Genomic DNA, 19611 nt, shown 5'->3' on the forward strand with positions numbered 1-19611 from the left:
AACCATGTGCACCATATACAGTACATGTAATTTAATATTATCATCATCATCATCATTCTCTACAAGGACGCCTTTTTGACTGTCTTGGATACAGCGGACAAGCTTACAGATACTCTGAAAGACTCAGTGACTTTTTGTGTAAAACCAACCATCCAACCGCCACAGATAGATTGCAGTCCTGTGGGAAACAGATTTGTATTTGTATTTTTGTGACTTACCGCTCAGCAGTCTCTTGCTTTTCTTGGTCCAACTCCTGAATCATCTGCCTCATCTTGACGTAGAGTTCCGAGTTGGTAGATTTGACCCTCACTTCACTCTGCTTCAGCTCTACAGTTTTCTTCTGCAGCACCTAGAGTTGGAAGCCGACAAACTTATTTGGACTCAGACAATATAGCCATTTCAAACGTGTTGATAACCAACCTCTACTTGGTCCTGCAAGCGCTGTTTGTCTTCCTTGAGTTGAACCAAGTAATTCTGATCCTTTTCAGCCAGGTTTGTAAGTTTGATCTGGCTGGACTCTCTAACCTGCTGACATAAATGTTTAATTGGAACTTGAATGCGTACATTTTAGAGCTATGTTCAAGGTTTTATTAAAAGTCCTCACCGAGCTGAGCTTTGCTTCGTCTAATTGAGTGTGCAGCTCTTCCACTCGGACCCGAGATTGTTGCAATTCCTCTTGCAGTTGACTGATTTTCTGACGCTTCGCCTGTAGTACGGCCAAGCAGCGTTGCATCTCCTCTCTCAAATGTTCATACTTGGGCAGCTTGGAGTCTGAGAAGTTAGCCGTAGCTGTGCTGATAATGCAGAAGGGAAATTGAGCATTGTTGAGAGTATATTAATTTTAAAGAGACTTTGAGAAGTTATACCTGTAAAGAATTCCATTTTTCTGCTTGTTTTTCTTAAAGCCTAAAGCCAAACAGGAGTCAGAAAGTTGGTTCTCACTGTCATCTGTTAGCTCTAATGGAATAACCCCATGTTTAAAAGCCGATTCATATAGAGTAATCTGCTCCTTCATGTCAGCCAAATCCTCCTTCAGGATAAAAATCAAACATGAAACATTAAAACATGTACAATTGCTTTTCTTTTGCGATACAAATGCTTAGCTTCCATATTTGAGATTTTTTTAAAAAGCAAACCTGCAAAACTCTGTTAATTTCTTCACTTTCAACCTTGGCGGCATGAGCCTGCTGTAATTTCATCTGGATTTGACTTAAGGCATGCACAGGACCTGGACAAGACAAACACAACAGAGGAAAATATACTAATCAAAACTGTTCAATCACACTGTGTTGTGATTTATAGAATATATTTGCTCACTCATCTGCAGCAGCTTGGCAGATTGCTGCTGGCTCTCCTCTAGTTGCTGAGTGAGAGCATTGACTATTCTCGCTCGCTCGAGTTGTTCGTCTTCTCGTTGGCGCTCCAACTGCCTCACCTGGTCACGTAACTGATGATTACTACCCACCTGAAAGTGTATTACGACAAGTAAAATAAATTAAACAGCCTTACATCCATCCACTCATCCTGTTTTTTAAATACGAGTAGGTGTCAGAGCCTCTTATGATAAACACTGACAGCCCTAAATCCAGCTTTGTGGTGACTTTAATCAACTGCATAATTAGAGTAAGCAAAAATAATTGCAAAAACCAGAGCTCAGAAAAAATACCCCATAAGAATAAAATAATTGGGAGACACTATTTTATCTAAAGCAGGGGTCTTCAACGTTTTTAAGCCCAAAACCCCCAAATTAGGGGGGCCCCCTACTTATAGATCTTGTAAAAAAAAAAGTGTTTTAAATTACACTGATCCAAAAGGTACATTGTTTGTGTGCATTATCCTCCAACAAGGAGGAACAGGTGAATACAGGTGGTCCTCGGTTTATGAACGGGTTCCGTTCCTAGACAGTGATGTAAGCCGAGTTTGTTCTATTTTTTAAATTTGACCAGGAAAAAAAATCCCATTGAGATAATAAAACTTATTTTTCAAGGGAGTCGTGGCCAAGATATAGTTTAAGTGAGATGTAATACCTAAAATATAGACAAATTAACACCCAAGTCACTCACAGACTTTGTACACAGACAACATGAAGCACATTTAAAAACCCAAATGATAGAATAAATGCAAGAATTAAAGGGATAATAAAAATCACTCCTGATATAAACTACTTTAATGACACTATTAATTATATCCAACTTTGTCTGTCACTGTGATGTCACATTTCAATTGTCGAGAGCTCAAAAGCCTTCACAGTAAAAGTACTGCACACTACATCCTCCCTGACTGCAATGAACTTAATAACATTAATAAGTCAGACGAGACCCCTTGGTTACACTTACTTTCGTGTGTAACTTTAACCCCTGATGTTGTCTTTCAGGTGTTTCTACCTTTTTGGAAATATTGTCCCAGGCTAGTCCTCTTTTCTCAGCCATAGCCAGAAACCTGATTTTTCAGCCTCTTTCCTAGTTTTGTCAAGGCTTTGCGCATGCTTTTTCCCCTCTATGCCTGCTGCTTGGAGTGCCTGGACTGCTGATCTTTCTGCAAATCCATGGCATTCCTTAGCCAGCTACGAATATTTGAGGCGCTTCCTGTTGTATGCCACTGTCATGACTTCTTCCTCAGGGATGGGGAGTTCTATGAGAAAGACCACAATGTCTGGTCGTAGCAATCTGTATTGGAAAGACCAGCTGCTTTTTCAAGTCCACCAACATCTGCCACGCTTTTACGGGAGTGAAGATGTAGTTCTTTTCCCTGGATGGGGGACAGCGGGTGCTACCAGGCCTGACAAAACCTTTCAGTGCTTTCTGCTTTGTGGTTGCTCATGTGGGGTTTGGTGATACACTGCATGCACCTCTCAAGGACCTCAGCCAGCTTGAAGAGGACTTGCCACTCTGCAACCCAAAAGAATGTTCTGTAGGCTTGCTTTGCCACGGCCGCACAGGGGAAAGCTAACCTCATCTCCCAACCCCAACATCAGATTCCGAGGGCATGGAAGGGTGTCGTAGGTTGTCCTCAGCAGAAAACTAAGCTTTGATTGTGGCGTTTCTTCTAATGTCTGCCTAAGTGATACGCCTGTTAATGGTAACGCCCAATCACATCCAAGTCTTTGGGTTGAATTTGGACACTGCTTTGATGTAAAAAAAAATAAAAAATAAAATTTACTCTAGCTCCACTCTTGAGGATTCCTCTTCTACCATAGCTCTCTGTCGCTTCTTGTTGGTTATGTACCAGAACTGACGCTGTGTTCCTCAGCCTAGTCCATCACGGCCAAACTGGTTCAGTTACATCACTTCATGGTGTTACAGGTTGGAAATGGCGCGTTATACTTCATCTTAACGCTCCCCATTTCCGTCCTATGCGGATGGCGACCTCTGCACTCTTAATGAGGTCAGATGATTCTTTCAGTTCCAGCACCAGTCATGTCTTCTTAATGGGCGGGCTTAATGGTAGCTGCAGCACATTTAGACCATACAGACTTGAATCCATAAAGCACCGAGGCAGGCCCAGTTACTTGTGGATGAAACTGTTGGCTAGACTGTCCATTTTGTTGACTGATGATGAAGGGATTTTACAAACCTTCAAGGGCGACATATGTGTTGGTAAAGTGTGTGCTGGTAATGCCACAATTTGTGCTTTCCATCAGCGTCAGAGGAGCACAGACATGCAAACAAATGCGTGCAGCAGTGCAATCGCTCCCCCAATTACTTTACATGTCATCACTTAACATATTGGAGGAGATGCACTAGACCTGATGGATTTTTTTAGGCTGTCTTCCAAAATCAGATGATTTCCGATCTCACAAGTTCTGTACTGAACGGTGAAAAATTCCCACTGACGCCGTGAACGTCACCTGCAGATTTTCTTCCATTTTCTGAGGGTATGACGGCCAAGTGTCCCAATTCTTTTGTCCATATAGTAATACTGTAAGTGCTCTTTACTAATAGGTGTTTCAAGCACACACCTTTCAACTATCCACATGAATACTTTCCGTGTTTCCTACTGGACTATAAACTTTGATTTTTGCACGGACATTGTAAATGAGGTCTGACATCATGGGAGTTGACTATTGTGTAAATGTTTGCAGGCTGTGCTCAATTAAATCTCCTAAATACATGACAGCTTTATTGATGAGAACATCACTAACCTGTTCATTCAGAGCCTTAGATATTGAATCAAGCTTTTGTTGTAAGGCCAAGACCGCAGCCTCGTGCTTTTCCTGAATGGCCGCAACATCTCTGTCATGCTTCTCACTTGCTTTGGAAAGTGTGTCAGAGCGACACATCTGCTGCTTCATGCTGTCTATAGCGGCCTCAGCTACCCTCTGCTTTTCTGTGTTCTGTAATCACATTATAAAATGTCAAAGTTGTCTGTCGCCATAGTATGATAACATCCAATTTACGACAATACAACACAACTGACAGAGACTTACAAGAGCACACACTGCACATCTTACCTCCTGGTCTTTCCTATTCAGAACCTGTATATGCTGCTCCATCACCTTCAGTTGGTTTTGCATCTGAGCCTCTCGATCTTTGGCCTTGTCCAGCAGTCGACTTGACTCGTTAAGTTTAACTGCAAAGCCATCCCTTTCATCTACACATAAATGAGTCAACACTTCAGTGGAGGACAGTGCACCGTTGCATCTGCAGAAAGTGATAAGTCCCTCAAAAGGTGATGTGCAAAATAGTCATTCCTAACATGAACCCCCAGTGCACATTTACATTGAAACATAAAAGTTCAAGATATCGATACACAGTACAATATTGTTACATAGAGTTGTGTGCAAATATAAAAACAACTTCATTTTAAAGTACTGCAAAGAAAAAAGATACCTTTGACAATGGCATGCTGATGCTCAAGGGATCGCATTCTGCGTCCTAACTCTTCAAGCTTTTGCTCCAAGCCCTCAATTTGTTTGTCTTGAGCCTTCTTTAAAATCTGCAGCTGGGCAAGCTGTTCCTTTTCAGCAGTTTCTAAAAGAGCAGAAAAACTTATCAGTCAACGATTGTATTTAACAGAGAAGAAAACAGCCAAATAGAAACATTATTAGTTGGGTCCTATTATGCAAAACAACCTGCATAAACTGTTTTTGGATCCCCATATGTCCTGAAAATTTTAAATCAAACAATGGAGGCATGACAGAGATTTTTATAAAACAATCTTGCCAACTTCCAAACTTGCTCCAAACGAGCCGTTTGGAATTTGCGACTTTAGTGACATTTTGCCTTATGTCAGCGGATATCTCCACATATGGTAGAGGTTTGCACGAAGAGCTTTGCACCAGTCTGCCATTTTTGTTCAGCTTTAGTCCAAAGTTGTAGTCAATAGGTTCCTTGCTTTTCTCGATCCTCTTGTTGTGGGGCAGACTGGCTTGTACATGCACATGAAGGATAAAATCCTCCTCTGTTGCCATGTTTGAAACAAAGTAGTGTACAGTTCTAACTTATATCAGTCAGTAGACTCGATATGAAAGCGCTAAAAACTTCAACAGGGCTGACGGGGTGGAGGCGCAGTTGAAGGGGGTTTGGGCTGGAGGAGGACTTAAGACCTTAAATAAGGCCACCCACAAAACAGCACACTCTAACGAGGCCGTCATAAAGCCGCTTTAAGATGGTCTGTAAAACAAAATCCATGCAAAATTTTGACCAAAGCACCATCATCATGTTTCGTAGCCTATAAGAAAGTGTGTTAAATTGTATATATATTACAAAAAAAACAATGTGACCAATTCAACACTAAAGGGGTTGTATTATGCTCTACATTTAACACTCCCTAATGGTCTAAATAACGTGCAATAGTGGCGCATTGGTCAGAATTGCTCATACATTTTGCTTTGGAAACCCTCTTTAAGTCCCTTTCTGACGGTCTCTTGAAAACGAGGTTTGGCTGTTATCTTTTAAGATAAAAATTAACACTTCAACGCCTTGCCCCTCGCAGCTGACTGAGACTGATTCTATGCCCCATCTGCCATTTTTTGTAGATTACAAGGTACACATATCACAAAAGTATCGAAAAATACAAATCAAATTTAGTAAGATACTTTTTTTTTTTTAAACAAATTGCAGCAACAGAGGATTTTAGCATTCAACCGTACATGTACGAGCTGGAGACTCACCTGCAGCAAAAAGAAAGCTAGGAAGAAACATCAAAACCGAGGTTTAAAATGAAAGCAGCTCTTTTCTCATCCAGCGTCATAAAGGTGTAAGTATACAGGTTTCATACAGTGACATCCCTGCAATAATATAACATTATACATAGCCTGTTTATCTCTGTAAATGAAGAACAGGCTACGTTGTAGTTAAGCTACACTGTAGAGCTACATTGCTAATATATCATCATATTATTTGATTTACTGCTCAATTTTCTCCACCATCGCCATAAACAGCAGGGACTGACCTTCCTTCTGTTTACTGTTAAAGGTTGGTAAAACAGCCATCACTTAAGTGCTTTGCACACAAGAAGAGATTATCTCACAGTTGAGGCACATTATCACGAAACAAAAAAGTTAAGCAGGTACCTCTTACTTCTTCAGATAAGGCTGACGGTCGGTGTAGTGACCTGTGCTGGTTAATACAACCAATAGTAGAGCAATTTAGGTTATCGGGCCGCACCATGGACATATTTTTGTTGGAACTACAAATGGAAAATAAAAATGTTGGACTGGACGTCAACCAGAAAACATTTATTGTGTATAAATATATCCACTGACGTAAAAAAATGTACCTAATTCACAAATCATGCCAAATATCTCTGCAATGCCTCCCTGGTTTGAATTCAACATTTTGATATATATTGAGATCCCAAATACACAAAAACAGGTGCCAAAAGGCAAAAAAAGTGGATTTTTGCAAAATATGACCTCTTTAAGTAACCTAAATTCAAAAGCACTTGCTCTTTGCATGCTTGATGAAAATCATAAAACAGAGATTAGATATCTTGGTACTTAGCACACTACAACACCGTAAAGGGCATGGGAACACTTGTAAGACTCACGTTGTGTTGAGTCGAGCAATTCTCTCTGTAGTTGGTCAAAAGGACCAACTTGATGCATGACCTGAGGGTTTAATTTCTGATGGGCAGGATTGTAACTGGCCGTGTTCGGATACACACCTTGTTCTGTTGCCCCAGCCTGTAGATACAAAAGAAATACAAGACAGTTGAAATTGAGAAAGTACAGTAGTTTTTGTACACCCCCACTTTTTAATGAGTTTGTTTTTAACAAAAATGTTACAAACCAGTCCGTTTGTCTGCGTATAATTTTGCGGAACAGAGTGTCCAAACAAAGAATCCCATGGTTTTGTGACTTGTTTCTGTCTGCAAAATGGATCTGCACTTCCGTGTTTGAATCACTTCAGCATTTTAATTAAACAAATGAAAGGATTATGTTCATGCTTTGACTGTCAAAGATGTTTGGTCACGTAACTTTTGATATTTCTGCCAACACAAATACACTTACTATTCTGTTCTACGTGTTGTCCAAGTTAACAGTAGCTTCTGCTCTGGCAGAGCGCCAAAAAGAGCATCAAACTTGACTATCAGAGGAAGTAAAATATTTGTAACAAGGTTTCGATATAAAACACCTGAGGAAGGATCATTACAGTTGCCGGAGGGAAACAGTGAGGGAGGTCTCCAGCCTGAGTGAACTGGTCGAACCTATACATGAGCTCGGCAAGTCCAAACGCGGGCTCCCTTTCGGCGGCGGCGCATCCTGACTCCTCCGATCTAAGAATATCCTTGCACAACAACCCTCTCTATGCGGGTGGGCCTCGAGTACTGAACTCGGCTCTCTCCCTTAGATGGAGGAGGGGGATTTAATGCTTGAAGATTCCATTGCGAGGTTGATAGTTGAATCACATTGTCGACTATTCTAAGACATATTCATTAATTGATGAATACCAGCTATTTAGATTAGACTTCCATTGTAATGTTGGGTCAGAAACACACTCTTGGTTGCCTACTAGAAATGGTTGTCTTTCCATTAGGAAGTTTGGTGCTTTGCTAAGGATACACCAGCTTCTAAGTGGTCATTCTGTATTTTTTGTGACCGGCAAAGAAATCCACTAATGAATTGAACTTACTTGAAAACGCATTCTGGGATCGTGGCGGTCCCCGTTGTCATGGATATTACCGCTTAGTCCATCTCTGTCACATGTTTCTTGGTTATAAGCACATTGAGGGTGTGGCTTTGGCTCATATGTTACATCTGTGGCAAAAAGACTGTCCTCTGTGGATATTTCTGTTGCTATGCTGGTTTGTGTGTAGTTCTCTTGGACGAAGTGTGGATCTTTGGATTGCTGGTTCCACATAGGAGCGGGATGCGGATGACTGTTATTTCCAAGCACGTTGTTGTCATCAAATCCATAAGGGAGTTGATTGTAACCTGCTTCATAGTTCTTTAAAAAGACATGAAACCTGTTATTTAGAATTTTACGAAAATTAAACCACAGCAAAAAGAAACACCATGCCTGCTCATGTGAGGTGGGTCTTGGATGGTCTGACCATTGCTGAGTCCATTTGGACTGTGGACTGTGTGGAGACAAAGAAACATAATACTTGTTAGGTAGTAGGTACAGATCTAGTAATGGACTGATGAAACATAAGGAAAATGCAGTTTTTAGAAACAAGCACATTACCATTGCTGAGGTCTGTGCAGATGTACCTTAACATCCTAGAGCACAAATATCGTGTCTTCTTTAGGCAAACAAGTTGACACTGAATCACCTACGCCGATACTGGTTGCCGTCTAGTACTTCAATCCGTGTGCCTCCCTTAAGTTTAGATGCTGAGACCATCTAAAATTTGAAAGTGTTGCGATCGCACTAACTCACGCAAAATCAATAAATCCCCTCAAATTATGTGCAAAATCACACATTTGTACAATCCCCGAAACCTACCCTTATAGTTTGGCAAATTAATGTCACTTTCACCAATCAAATTTGTCCCAGAATAGCGCTCAAGCACACACGTCAAATGTCTTACCAATTAGACGTGTCCCTGCATTGCCCGCCCACGTTCTCACTTCCATGTTTATATTGACACAAAAATTTTAGTGTGATGCTAATCTGTCATCGTCTCTTATTTATCAACAAACAACGTTTTAATTAGCTCTCAACGGGTTCCCCTGTTCTTTTAAAACATCAATGTGTACTGTGTTAAAACAAAAAGATTTACAATTGACATGCATTCTTCAACCGTAAAACACACACAGAGAATGCCTGCAACTTGTGGAAGACAGAGCTGACAGAAGACAATGAGGGAGACTTTTGTAATGTTTGTTTTTCAAGCTACGCTCACGCGTGTGTACAAAAAGCAGCAGATGGAACAGAAATGTTGAATAGTGACGTGTCATCAAAGAGTAAAAATGCATTTCTTTCAAAATGCATCATAACAAAAACGGTAATTTAAAAAAGAATGGATAGATGTTGATAGTCCAACTCATACTGACTGGTATACACAAGCTATGGAAATGATATCAGTAGAAAAAAAACAGCATTTAGTTTAGATAATTATGAGTCATATATTGGAATATGGGTTCCATTATTCAAATTTGTTGTAACTATTAAATTAACCTAAAATATGACTTATTTTATCTTTGTCAAAAATATTGGACATAATGTGTTGTCAAGCTTATGAGATGCAATGCAAGTGTAAGCCACTTTGACATTATTGTTCATTTTTTAAATGTTTTTATTTTTTATAAATGGCTGTGATGTAAATGGGGGATTTGTAATCACTGGAATTCTTAATAATATTGATACTGTTGTTGATGTTATTTTTTTTTGTGTGACTACTTTTGGATTGTTTTGTGTCATGTTTGTGTGTCCTCAATTGCTCTGTTGATTGATATTCTGAATGTTGCTGGGCCGGGTTTGGTTTTGGAATAAGGATTGTATAATTGTGTATTATTTTGTTGGACTGATTAATAATAATACATTAAAAAAGTGTGATTCTAATCTCTCATCATATCTTATTTATCAACAAACAATGTTATAGATCGCTCTCAATGGGTTCCCCTGTTCTCTTAAAAGCATCAATGTGCACGGTGTTAAAACAAAAAAAATGTACGATCTACATCATTCTTCAACTGTAATACATAAACAGAGAATGCCTTCAACTTGTGGAAGACAGAACAGACAGCAGACAATGAGGGACCCTTTTGTAATGTTTGTTTTTGTAACAGCAGATGGAACACACTGCATGTAACATTTTGTGAAGAGATGTAGCTATATACGCAAATACTAAAGATACACTTTATATCCATATAGCACATCTTTTAAAAGGTAGCATACTAGAAATGAAGCTTGGATATACTTTAGAGTAGTCTGTGTACCGCAAGCTTCCTCTCTTAAGAGACGGTAGCAATATGCAGCTGCTAGCTCACATAAATTCTTGTGTGTTACCTGTTTTCAGCGTTTTTATTGTTGCAGGTGGAAGTCTCCAGCTCGACAAAGGAGGATTCTCGGCTATCCTCAAGCATGTCATCTGGCAATTCTGTGAGCAGTTTTTGGAGCTTAGGAAAACAAAACAAAACATGCAAATTAGTATTTTATAAATTAGTATTTTGTGTATATTATGAGGTGGCGACTTGTCCAGGGTGTACCCTGCCTTCTGCCCGATTGCAGCTGGGATAGGCTTCAGCCCCTCCATGTAACCCCGAAAGGGACAAGTGGTAGAAAATGGATCGATGGATGGAAATTAAGAGTGTAACGATTCGTTTTTAACAATTCCAATATCTGTGGTTGCCCATACAATTCAGGGACGATTTTTTTTTTAACAACGATACAGTAAATTTAAATTGATTCAGTCACTTTTTAGCAAAACAAATCAACCGTTGTGACTGTGAAATAAATACTGGATACTGCAGGTGAAGTTTCCTATATACCTGTTATATCTTGTCAGGGAATTATTTATAAATGAATTATGGATACAAACAAGCGAGTAAACAACAATTAATGGGCAATGCATTCACATCTTATTTGAATAAAGTGAAACACTTAGGTTGATTTAACAGAAGGAAACACTTTCTGCTCGCATTTTAAACATTCAAACAATTTTCAATAAAAGTACAGTTGCCAACATTTTAACAGTAGATTTACCTGCTAAATAAAGTTCCCCGACCCGGCCATACAGTACCGGTATTTGTTGTCCGACCTGGCGTAGCAATTAAAGGACAGCGTCCCAGGTGTGCGGAAGCATGTATGCTTCCTCATCCCTGTTGATGATGTTGGCACCTCGCTTCCTAATTTCCAAAACTTCCTTCATCCATCCCTTCTGTTTATGTGTTTCTCATCAAAGGACTTCTCCTTGTATTCTGGGAGTAGGTGCATCGCGATAACTTGCACCGCTGTCACCTCCACAGTGTTGGCAGTGTCTTCTGTAGTTTAAAGTTGTGTTGCGGCTTTATAATTGTTTTGTGTCGTTTGTATTTATTCTGGCTTTTGCAATTGTGCTGTGGTTGAAAGTTATGATATTAAAATGCTCGGCAGTGGAGAATGAGACACAGTCGGAGATACACTCAGACGCTTTCTTAACAAGCCGTAACAAACTCAGTGAGTCAAAACACACGTTTAAACACTGAACACACAGACACCCAAACTCTCGCAGGACTCACTAGTCTGCCACTCTTACTTACACACAACAACACGTTCGTTATGACCTTTCTCAACCACCGTAGATATCTGCCATTTTTGTTTCGATATATCAATCAATCGTTACACCCCTACAGGACATGCATGTTTTTACAAGCCCTCCACACAGCTTTAACATACTATAAAACACTTCATACACTCTAAAATAGGGGTGCCGGATAAAACGATTCCCATTTTTAATCGCAATTTTTCAAAATCACGATTCTAAAACCATTTAAAATTTTCAATAAACAATTTTTACTAGCTGCCATATACCATATTTTCCGGGCCATAAGGCGCGCTGCCGATGAATATTTTTGATCTTTTCAGAATCAGAATAGTTTTTATTGCCATTGTTTGAGAACGGGTCACAAACTAGAAATTTTTCTTTGATGAAGTGCTGGCGTTGGTGGGGAGGGTGATGGTGGGGGGAGCAGAGCTTTGATGAGCTGAAGGCTGTTCATGATGATATATATATATATGAAATATATATATTTTCATATATAAGGCGCATTAAAGGAGTCTTTATTTTATTTTCTAAATGTAAAACACTTCTTTGTGGTCAACATAACATGTAATGGTGGTTCTTTGGTCAGAATTTTGCATAGATGATGTTTTACAGACCATCTTCAAGCCGCTTTCTGACAGTCGCTTCCGGATGCACCGTTTTGTGGGCGGTCTTATTTACGTGACTCACCTTCGGCAGCGTCTTCTCCCCGTCATCTTTGTTGTAGCGGTGTAGCGTGCAAGGACGGGAGTGGAAGAAGTGTCAAAAGATGGAGGTAACTGTTTTAATGACATTCACACTTTACTTAAATCAATAACGGAGCATCATCTCCTCATCCGGAAACAACAACAAGGCCGGCCGGAAATGTGTCCCGTGAAAAACCGTACGACCGGAACTCTCTAATAACTAAAGTTCCTTGGGTGAATAATGTAAACTCACCACACCGGTATGTTTTAGCGCTTTCATGGCGAGTTTACTGACAGATATAAGTAAGAACTTTACACTACTTTATATTAGAAATGACAACAGCGGAGGATGAATGTCCCATAACAAGAAGATAGAGAAAAGGAAGAAGCTTATCGACTACGGAGTCAGCACGAACTACAAAGGCGGACGCGCACTATTTTTCAAGATGTATGCAGATCCCAAATACAGATCAGCAGGTACCAGAAGGTAAGAAAAGTTGCTTTTGCATTATATTGCTAAACAAACCGCCAGATAATGTCTTACCTTATACACACACCATAATAATATTTGTATGTTGAAGCACAGTACAATCCATCAAGCGGTGCGGCTTCATAGCTTACCAAAGTCGTACTAAAACATTTTGATGGATTTTTGAGCGCCGTGTGTAATGTTCTGTATTTTCAATGGAACATATAAAATGTTCCAATGGCGCACCGGGTTATAAGGCGCACTGTCGAGTTTTGAGGAAAATAAAGGATTTTAAGTGCACCTTATAGTCCGGAAAATACTGTATACATTATATGGCAGCAGCCAACAGGAGCGTTTGTAACCGGTTTTGAAATGGTTTTATTATAAATTTACATACCAAATATTGTTGTTAAAATAGTGTTTGAATCCAGAATCGTATTAAATCGCAAATCAATTCTAAATTGAATAGTCACTCAAAAAATCTGAATCAAATTGAATCGTGAGTTGTCATAAGATTCATATCCCTACTCTAAAACCTACGTAGTTTTAACATGAAAGCTTAAATGGGTACTCAAATCTCAATGTACTCAATGGTAGTTTAACATCTGTGATGCAGAGTCCACAGTAAGTGCACCACAAAGTAACACTGTACCTTCTGACACAAAAACAAGACATACTCTTCTCATGTCAAAAACAGCCTTACATGATTGCTTTGCTCAAGTGATCGGACAAATAGAACCAGCTGGACTTACTTCCCACAAGGACTGTTGAATGCTCTTCAAATCCTCTACCGTGTTCTCAACCAAAGGACCCATATTGACCATTTTAGTAAGAAGCGAGCCTCTGATTCAAGAGAGAATCCACGTCACAACATCCTAACCTATTTCAGCAAAATAAACTGTGCTAAACAGCCAAAGAGTGTGTGGCATGTTGCGGGCTCCCTGCAGAACCTGTGTGTTGTGCTCCAAAAAAATGCCATTGTTTGGACAAAACATATAGCACAGCTAAATGGAGCAGAAACATTCCACTTACTAGCAGGAAGCATTTTCCACTTGACCAGACTGACTATATAGTACGACCAGATCCATTGAAAAAAGAAAAACAGTCAACGATCAATAGATTACCAATGTCCTGCTTGTCTTCCTGCATGCCTGCTCTTAAAGGGGACCTGCACTTTTTTTTTGTGCCTATCATTCACAATCCATATTTAAGACAAGCACAAATATGTTTGTCTTTGTTTTACTGTATGCACTCTAAATAGTAAATAAATGTTAGCAAAAGTCTGCTTACAATGGAGCTTATGCGAGTCACTCTGTTCTGCCAAGAAAGCACTTAAAAATAACATCCAAACACTTGCCTCAAAGTTTTATATACACGCTGTAAGTATTTATGGTAATGTAGTAACATGCACATTCATAATACCGTATGTAATATTTACGTATTTTGGTCATTTTAAACATACGGCAGCAAGAGGATGCGGGAAGAACTGTGGAGCCCTTAGGAGCCCAGTCTAGATTGTATTTTTTTTAACTCATCCTCCCCCAGCGTTGACCTTTTTCCCATCTTTTACGTGGCGCCTTGTGGCGACCTATCAGCGTTCTTGTTCTGTAACCCTGTACCCTGTTTGTTTGTCTAATCTTGAATGGGTTTGTGCTGAAAACAAAGTTTCGTTTTACTGGTGCAATGACCATAAAGACCTACCTTAAAATAATGATCTATAAGCAGTGGGGGACGAAATGGGAACTACATTTTTTAAATTCAACTGGGTGCTGAATATCTTTTTTTTTTTTTTTTTTTTTTGTCCTGTTCAGCTTCTCAGGCAAATCATATACGGTAGTTGATGTAGATGCCCATATCGGCTGTACAAATTTACTTTACAAAAGAGAAGTGTGGGATACTTCTCTTGTTGCCTTGACTTTATTAAATGTATTTATATTATCATTTGGTGCAGCCCGGACAGAGCAGGAGGGGATAGAAAGAGAAAAAAAGGAAGACAGAGGCGGGAATTGTGGGGACAAGAGGGGGATTAGACAGAGAGACAAAAACAACAACAGCAAACACAACAACAACAATAGAGCAACATCAGCAAATAGGATATGTACAAATATGATGGTAAAAGTGATAGCAAAGAAGCAGTTAGTGAAATAAATAATACAGAAATGACAATAGGCATTATTACATTACAAATGGAGCAATACAAATACCAATAGAAATAGCGATATTGATAATGAATACGGTAATACCAATAATTTACCTCTATTATAACCAATACAGTTGTTCAAATGCAACAATACATATACGTAATGATAACTAGAGATACAAAAGAAAGCAGAAAAATGGAGGGGAAGAAAAAAAAGCCAGCTATATTAACCTTGTAGATTGTTATAGTAACAATAGGTTAAGCTTTGTCAGTGTGCCATGTGTTACCCAGTTTACCCTAGGGTAACAACATTAATTTATGTTTGATGAAACGTGATTATATGCATGAGTGTATGTATATGTACTTGTATACGTACAGTATGTGTATATGTATGTTTGTACAGTGAATGTATATGTACATGTATGTGTATATGTATTTTTGTACAGTGAATGTATATGTACATGTATGTGTATATGTATGTTTGTACAGTGAATGTATATGTATGTGTATATGTATGTTTGTACAGTGAATGTATATGTACATGTATGTGTATATGTATGTTTGTACAGTGAATGTATATGTACATGTATGTTTTTACAGTGAATGTATATGTACATGTAGGCTGAAACGACGCGTCGACATAGTCGACGTCATCGGTTACGTAAATACGTCGACGCCGTTTTTGTGCGTCGACGCGTCGCATATTTACGTCACACTACCGTCATGGCGGAGCGCAAAGCAGACGATGCGAGGGGTGCGAGCGAGGGGAAAAAAGCACGCCAAAAGTTGTCAAAAGTGTGGGAGTATTTCAATAAACGGCCTAATAATGTTGTTGTATGCACACTGTGTCGAGCGGAAATGGCCTATCATAGCAGCACAACGGCTATGAACGAACATTTGAAAAGAAAACACCCGACAGCGTTCTTGCCATCACCATCAACTAGTCAATCGTCCGCGTGAGTATACGTTGTCATCATTACACAAAAACATGAATGTGTCATTTGTATCTGCGTTGTAAATTCATAAACTAAAGCACCGTTTCGCTCTGAGAGGCGCGTTTGGCGTGCCTGTTCAGTGTTTACAAAGACGCGCTCCTCTTTAACGCTGTGGAGAGGCGGGGCCGGCGAGCGAGCGGCGAGGCGGGGCGCGCCGGGAGCGACGCCACAATCGTGCCCAGGTGCGCAGATCGCGCACCTGGGCACGATCATCCAATCTCCTCTCGCTGAAGAAAAGGGGAGCAGCAGAGAGAGAGGGAAGAGAGACTGGAAGGAGCCAGAGTGAAGCTGACGTGGAGCGAGAGAGGAGGAGAGCCAGAGAACGACGAGCGAGCGAGGAAGAGGAGCTGAAAAGCGAGGAAAGAAAGAGAAAAGAGTTGGAAGAGAAAAGACTTTGTGTAAAATTAAAAGATTGTAAACCTGGCAAAGCCGTCTGGCGTTCAGTCTGTCGGTCCTGAAAGAACCCCACGGCACAAGACGTGTCACAAACGCTAATGTTAATTAGTTGTGCAAATACCTTTTACAACATTAACAGTTACATATACTATGTACAAACGAACAATTAACTTTCACTTTAATCATACTATCATTGTTGTGTTATTAAGCAAAATAAGCAATACTTGTACTTTTGTTGAAATGTTTACACTGTTGTTACAGAATATTTCGTTTTGCACGTTTTTGTTTTGGATGTTTATCTTTATTTTTGCACATTTTAGCAAATAAGCAATACTTTTACTTTTGTTGAAATGTTTACACTGTTACAGAATATTTCCGTTTTGCACTTTTTTGTATTGGATGTTTAGCTTTATTTTTGCACATTTTAAAGCAAAATAAGCAATACTTTTACTTTTGAAATGCTTATACTATTGCAGAATATTAAGATTTGCACTGGATGTTTACTTTTATATTTGCACAATAAAAAGCAAATAAGCTACTTTTAATTTTGTTAAATGTTACAAGTTTTAAATGTTTACATTGTTACAGAATATTTTGTCATGTTGTTGTCAATGTTGACTGAGTGGCCATACTTTCGTTAGCTGCAGCCTTAATGTACATGTACCGGTATGTGTATATGTACCGTACATGTATGTGTATATGTATGTTTGTACAGTGAATGTATATGTACAGTATGTGTATATGTATGTTTGTACAGTGAATGTATATGTACATGTATGTGTATATGTATGTTTGTACAGTGAATGTATATGTACAGTATGTATACATGTATGTTTGTACAGTGCATGTATATGTACAGTATGTATACATGTATGTTTGTACAGTGCATGTATATGTACAGTATGTGTATATGTATATTTGTACAGTGAATGTATATGTACATGTATGTTTGTACAGTGAATGTGCGTGTGGATGTACGAACTTTGAGTATGTAGGTATGTACTGTATTTGTGTATGTATGTGAGAGCGTAGGTACGGTACCTATGTATGTATATATGAATAACGGTGTGTATGTGAGTATATGTGTATTTGTATGTACAATATATTTAACTCCCAGTGTGTGTGGGAGCCAGAGTAGGGCCCCAGCCACCCAGAGAGCCCAACCCACAAACAGCAGGTGTGGCGCCCAGGGAACAAGTGCTGAATATCTTAAATTGTGGCACATTTGATTTTCTATGCGTTCAATTCAATCATACTGGCAAAGCAACCACAATATAACTCAACCAGTGTGACACTTTTGTAACGTGTTGTACCTCATTCACTCTCTCCTGATCGTTTTCTTCCTCTTCCTCCTCCTCCTCCTGCAGTATTTGAAGAGGATCCCCGTCAAAAAAAGCCATGGCGGTGCAGGGAACACTAAGAGAGACGGCAGAATAATCACGTTGCTATTTTTCAAGTACCGGTATGCATCGAATGTAAGATGACAATAAAGTAACATCAGACTTAACACTTAACGGTTTGTACTTCATGAAGTTTTGCACTATAGGTTTTTTTTTGTGTGTTTTTTGTTTGTTTTCATTATATCTGGATGTATTTGTTTGGTTTGTATGCAGCCGAGTGTGGAGCGACTGGGATGGGAATCAGCACCTCCAAGTCCGAGTCCAGGGTTCTCGCCCGGAAAAGAGTGGAGTGCCATCTCCAGGTTGGGGAGGAGATCTTGCCCCAAGTGGAGGAGTTCAAGTACCTCAGAGTCTTGTTCACGAGTGAGGGAAGAGTGGATCGTGAGATCGACAGGTGGGATCGTAATGCGGACCCTGTATCGATCCGTTGTGGTGAAGAAGGAGCTGAGCCGGAAGGCAAAGCTCTCAATTTACCGGTCGATCTACGTTCCCATCCTCACCTATGGTCATGAGCTTTGGGTTATGACCGAAAGGACAAGATCACGGGTACAAGCGGCCGAAATGAGCTTCCTCCGCCGGGTGGCGGGGCTTTCCCTTAAAGATAGGGTGAGAAGCTCTGTCATCCGGGAGGAGCTCAAAGTAAAGCCGCTGCTCCTCCACATCGAGAGGAGCCAGATGATGTGGTTCGGGCATCTGCTCAGGATGCCACCCGAACGCCTCCCTTGGGAGGTGTTTCAGGCACGTCTGACCGGTAGGTCTGAAGACTCTTATTTGGGAAGACTATCTCTCCCAGCTGGCCTGGGAACGCCTCGGGATCCCTCGGGAGGAGCTGGACAAAGTGGTTGGGGAGAGGGAAGTCTGGGCTTCCCTGCTTAGGCTGCTTCCCCCGCGACCCGACCTCGGATAAGCGGAAGAAGATGGATGGATGGTTTGTATGCTTGTGAATCTGGGCTATCCATTAAGTAAGACTACTTATTATGTTGAAGGGGGGCAGGAGATATAAGATTTTGTTCATCCTGTTACTTCTCAAGCATAGGTGTGTAAATATATGTTTAGTTGCTAAAGTTTAATTGCCTATTGATCAAAAATGCACATCAATGAAGGAGATAAATACAAAATGAATGGATGAATGATAATGAACACAAAGAAATTGAGGTAAAGTTCAGATAATGTTGCAAACCAGACAAAGAACGTACCTTTAGCAGGATTCTGTAGAGATGTTTTGGTGGATGTTCCTCTTTGCTAACGTTTGTAGAGTTTTAGCCACATGCTTTGCAGGGCAGCTAGCGAAAGTAAACCACTAACATTAACGGAACCCCGAGACGTGCTTTTTCCAGTGTGAAGAACTGGGCCCGAAATGCCAGGTCGTCGCATAAATCGCCGGGGTGGACTATGACATTGCTTTCTGCCGTTAGTTTAACGACATATTTGTTACCGTTTGGTCGCGCGCTTCATGTCTCGTTAGCTTGATGCTAGCTTAGCACTAGCTAACCCGGTGTGTGTGTGTGAGTGTGTGTCCTCTTTAAGAAAGACTCGCCCACTTTGAAAAGTCGCGCGCATTGGAAGCGCCAAATTCCCTTTGAATGAATAGTGCATTAACGTGTCAGTTATCTATGTCAGTATTTTACCTAATTACTCACACACGGGTTCTACATTAAACCAAAAAAATATATACACACGGGTATTCCTCGTTAAGTTTTATTTCGTCTTCAAACACTGGCCAGGGAAAGTGACGTAATCACGTTCCTATGGTAACGAGCTGTTTTTCAGCATTATGGGTAGTGTAGTCTAACGTCATTGTTGTAGTTTCATGCGACATTTCTCGTTATGATTGGTGCGTTTCCCTCCACAATGTCTCACTCACCTGATCACCTGAACTGTTCCAGGGTCAGAT

The 19611-nt window shown here is 40.1% G+C and overlaps 1 protein-coding gene across 1 annotated transcript in view; it reads right to left on the minus strand.

Annotated features, from left to right (window-relative positions):
- cep152 (centrosomal protein 152) overlaps positions 1-19424 on the minus strand; it is a 37709-nt gene extending 18285 nt beyond the window's left edge. Inside the window, exons 1-15 of the mRNA XM_061970341.2 lie at positions 18914-19424; positions 17631-17733; positions 10398-10507; positions 8463-8523; positions 8076-8390; positions 6991-7126; positions 4830-4970; positions 4451-4590; positions 4142-4333; positions 1318-1465; positions 1137-1228; positions 867-1030; positions 605-794; positions 421-528; positions 219-349 (exon numbers count right to left, since the gene is read on the minus strand). Of these exons, the coding sequence (XP_061826325.1) occupies positions 219-349; positions 421-528; positions 605-794; positions 867-1030; positions 1137-1228; positions 1318-1465; positions 4142-4333; positions 4451-4590; positions 4830-4970; positions 6991-7126; positions 8076-8390; positions 8463-8523; positions 10398-10507; positions 17631-17717 (2015 nt within the window). The 5' untranslated portion in view covers positions 17718-17733; positions 18914-19424. The remainder of the gene's footprint in view (positions 1-218; positions 350-420; positions 529-604; positions 795-866; positions 1031-1136; positions 1229-1317; positions 1466-4141; positions 4334-4450; positions 4591-4829; positions 4971-6990; positions 7127-8075; positions 8391-8462; positions 8524-10397; positions 10508-17630; positions 17734-18913) is intronic.
- Positions 19425-19611: the final 187 nt, after the last annotated feature.

This window comes from Nerophis lumbriciformis, linkage group LG10 (genome assembly GCF_033978685.3).
Source record: "Nerophis lumbriciformis linkage group LG10, RoL_Nlum_v2.1, whole genome shotgun sequence".
NCBI classification, from domain to species: Eukaryota; Metazoa; Chordata; class Actinopteri; order Syngnathiformes; family Syngnathidae; genus Nerophis; species Nerophis lumbriciformis.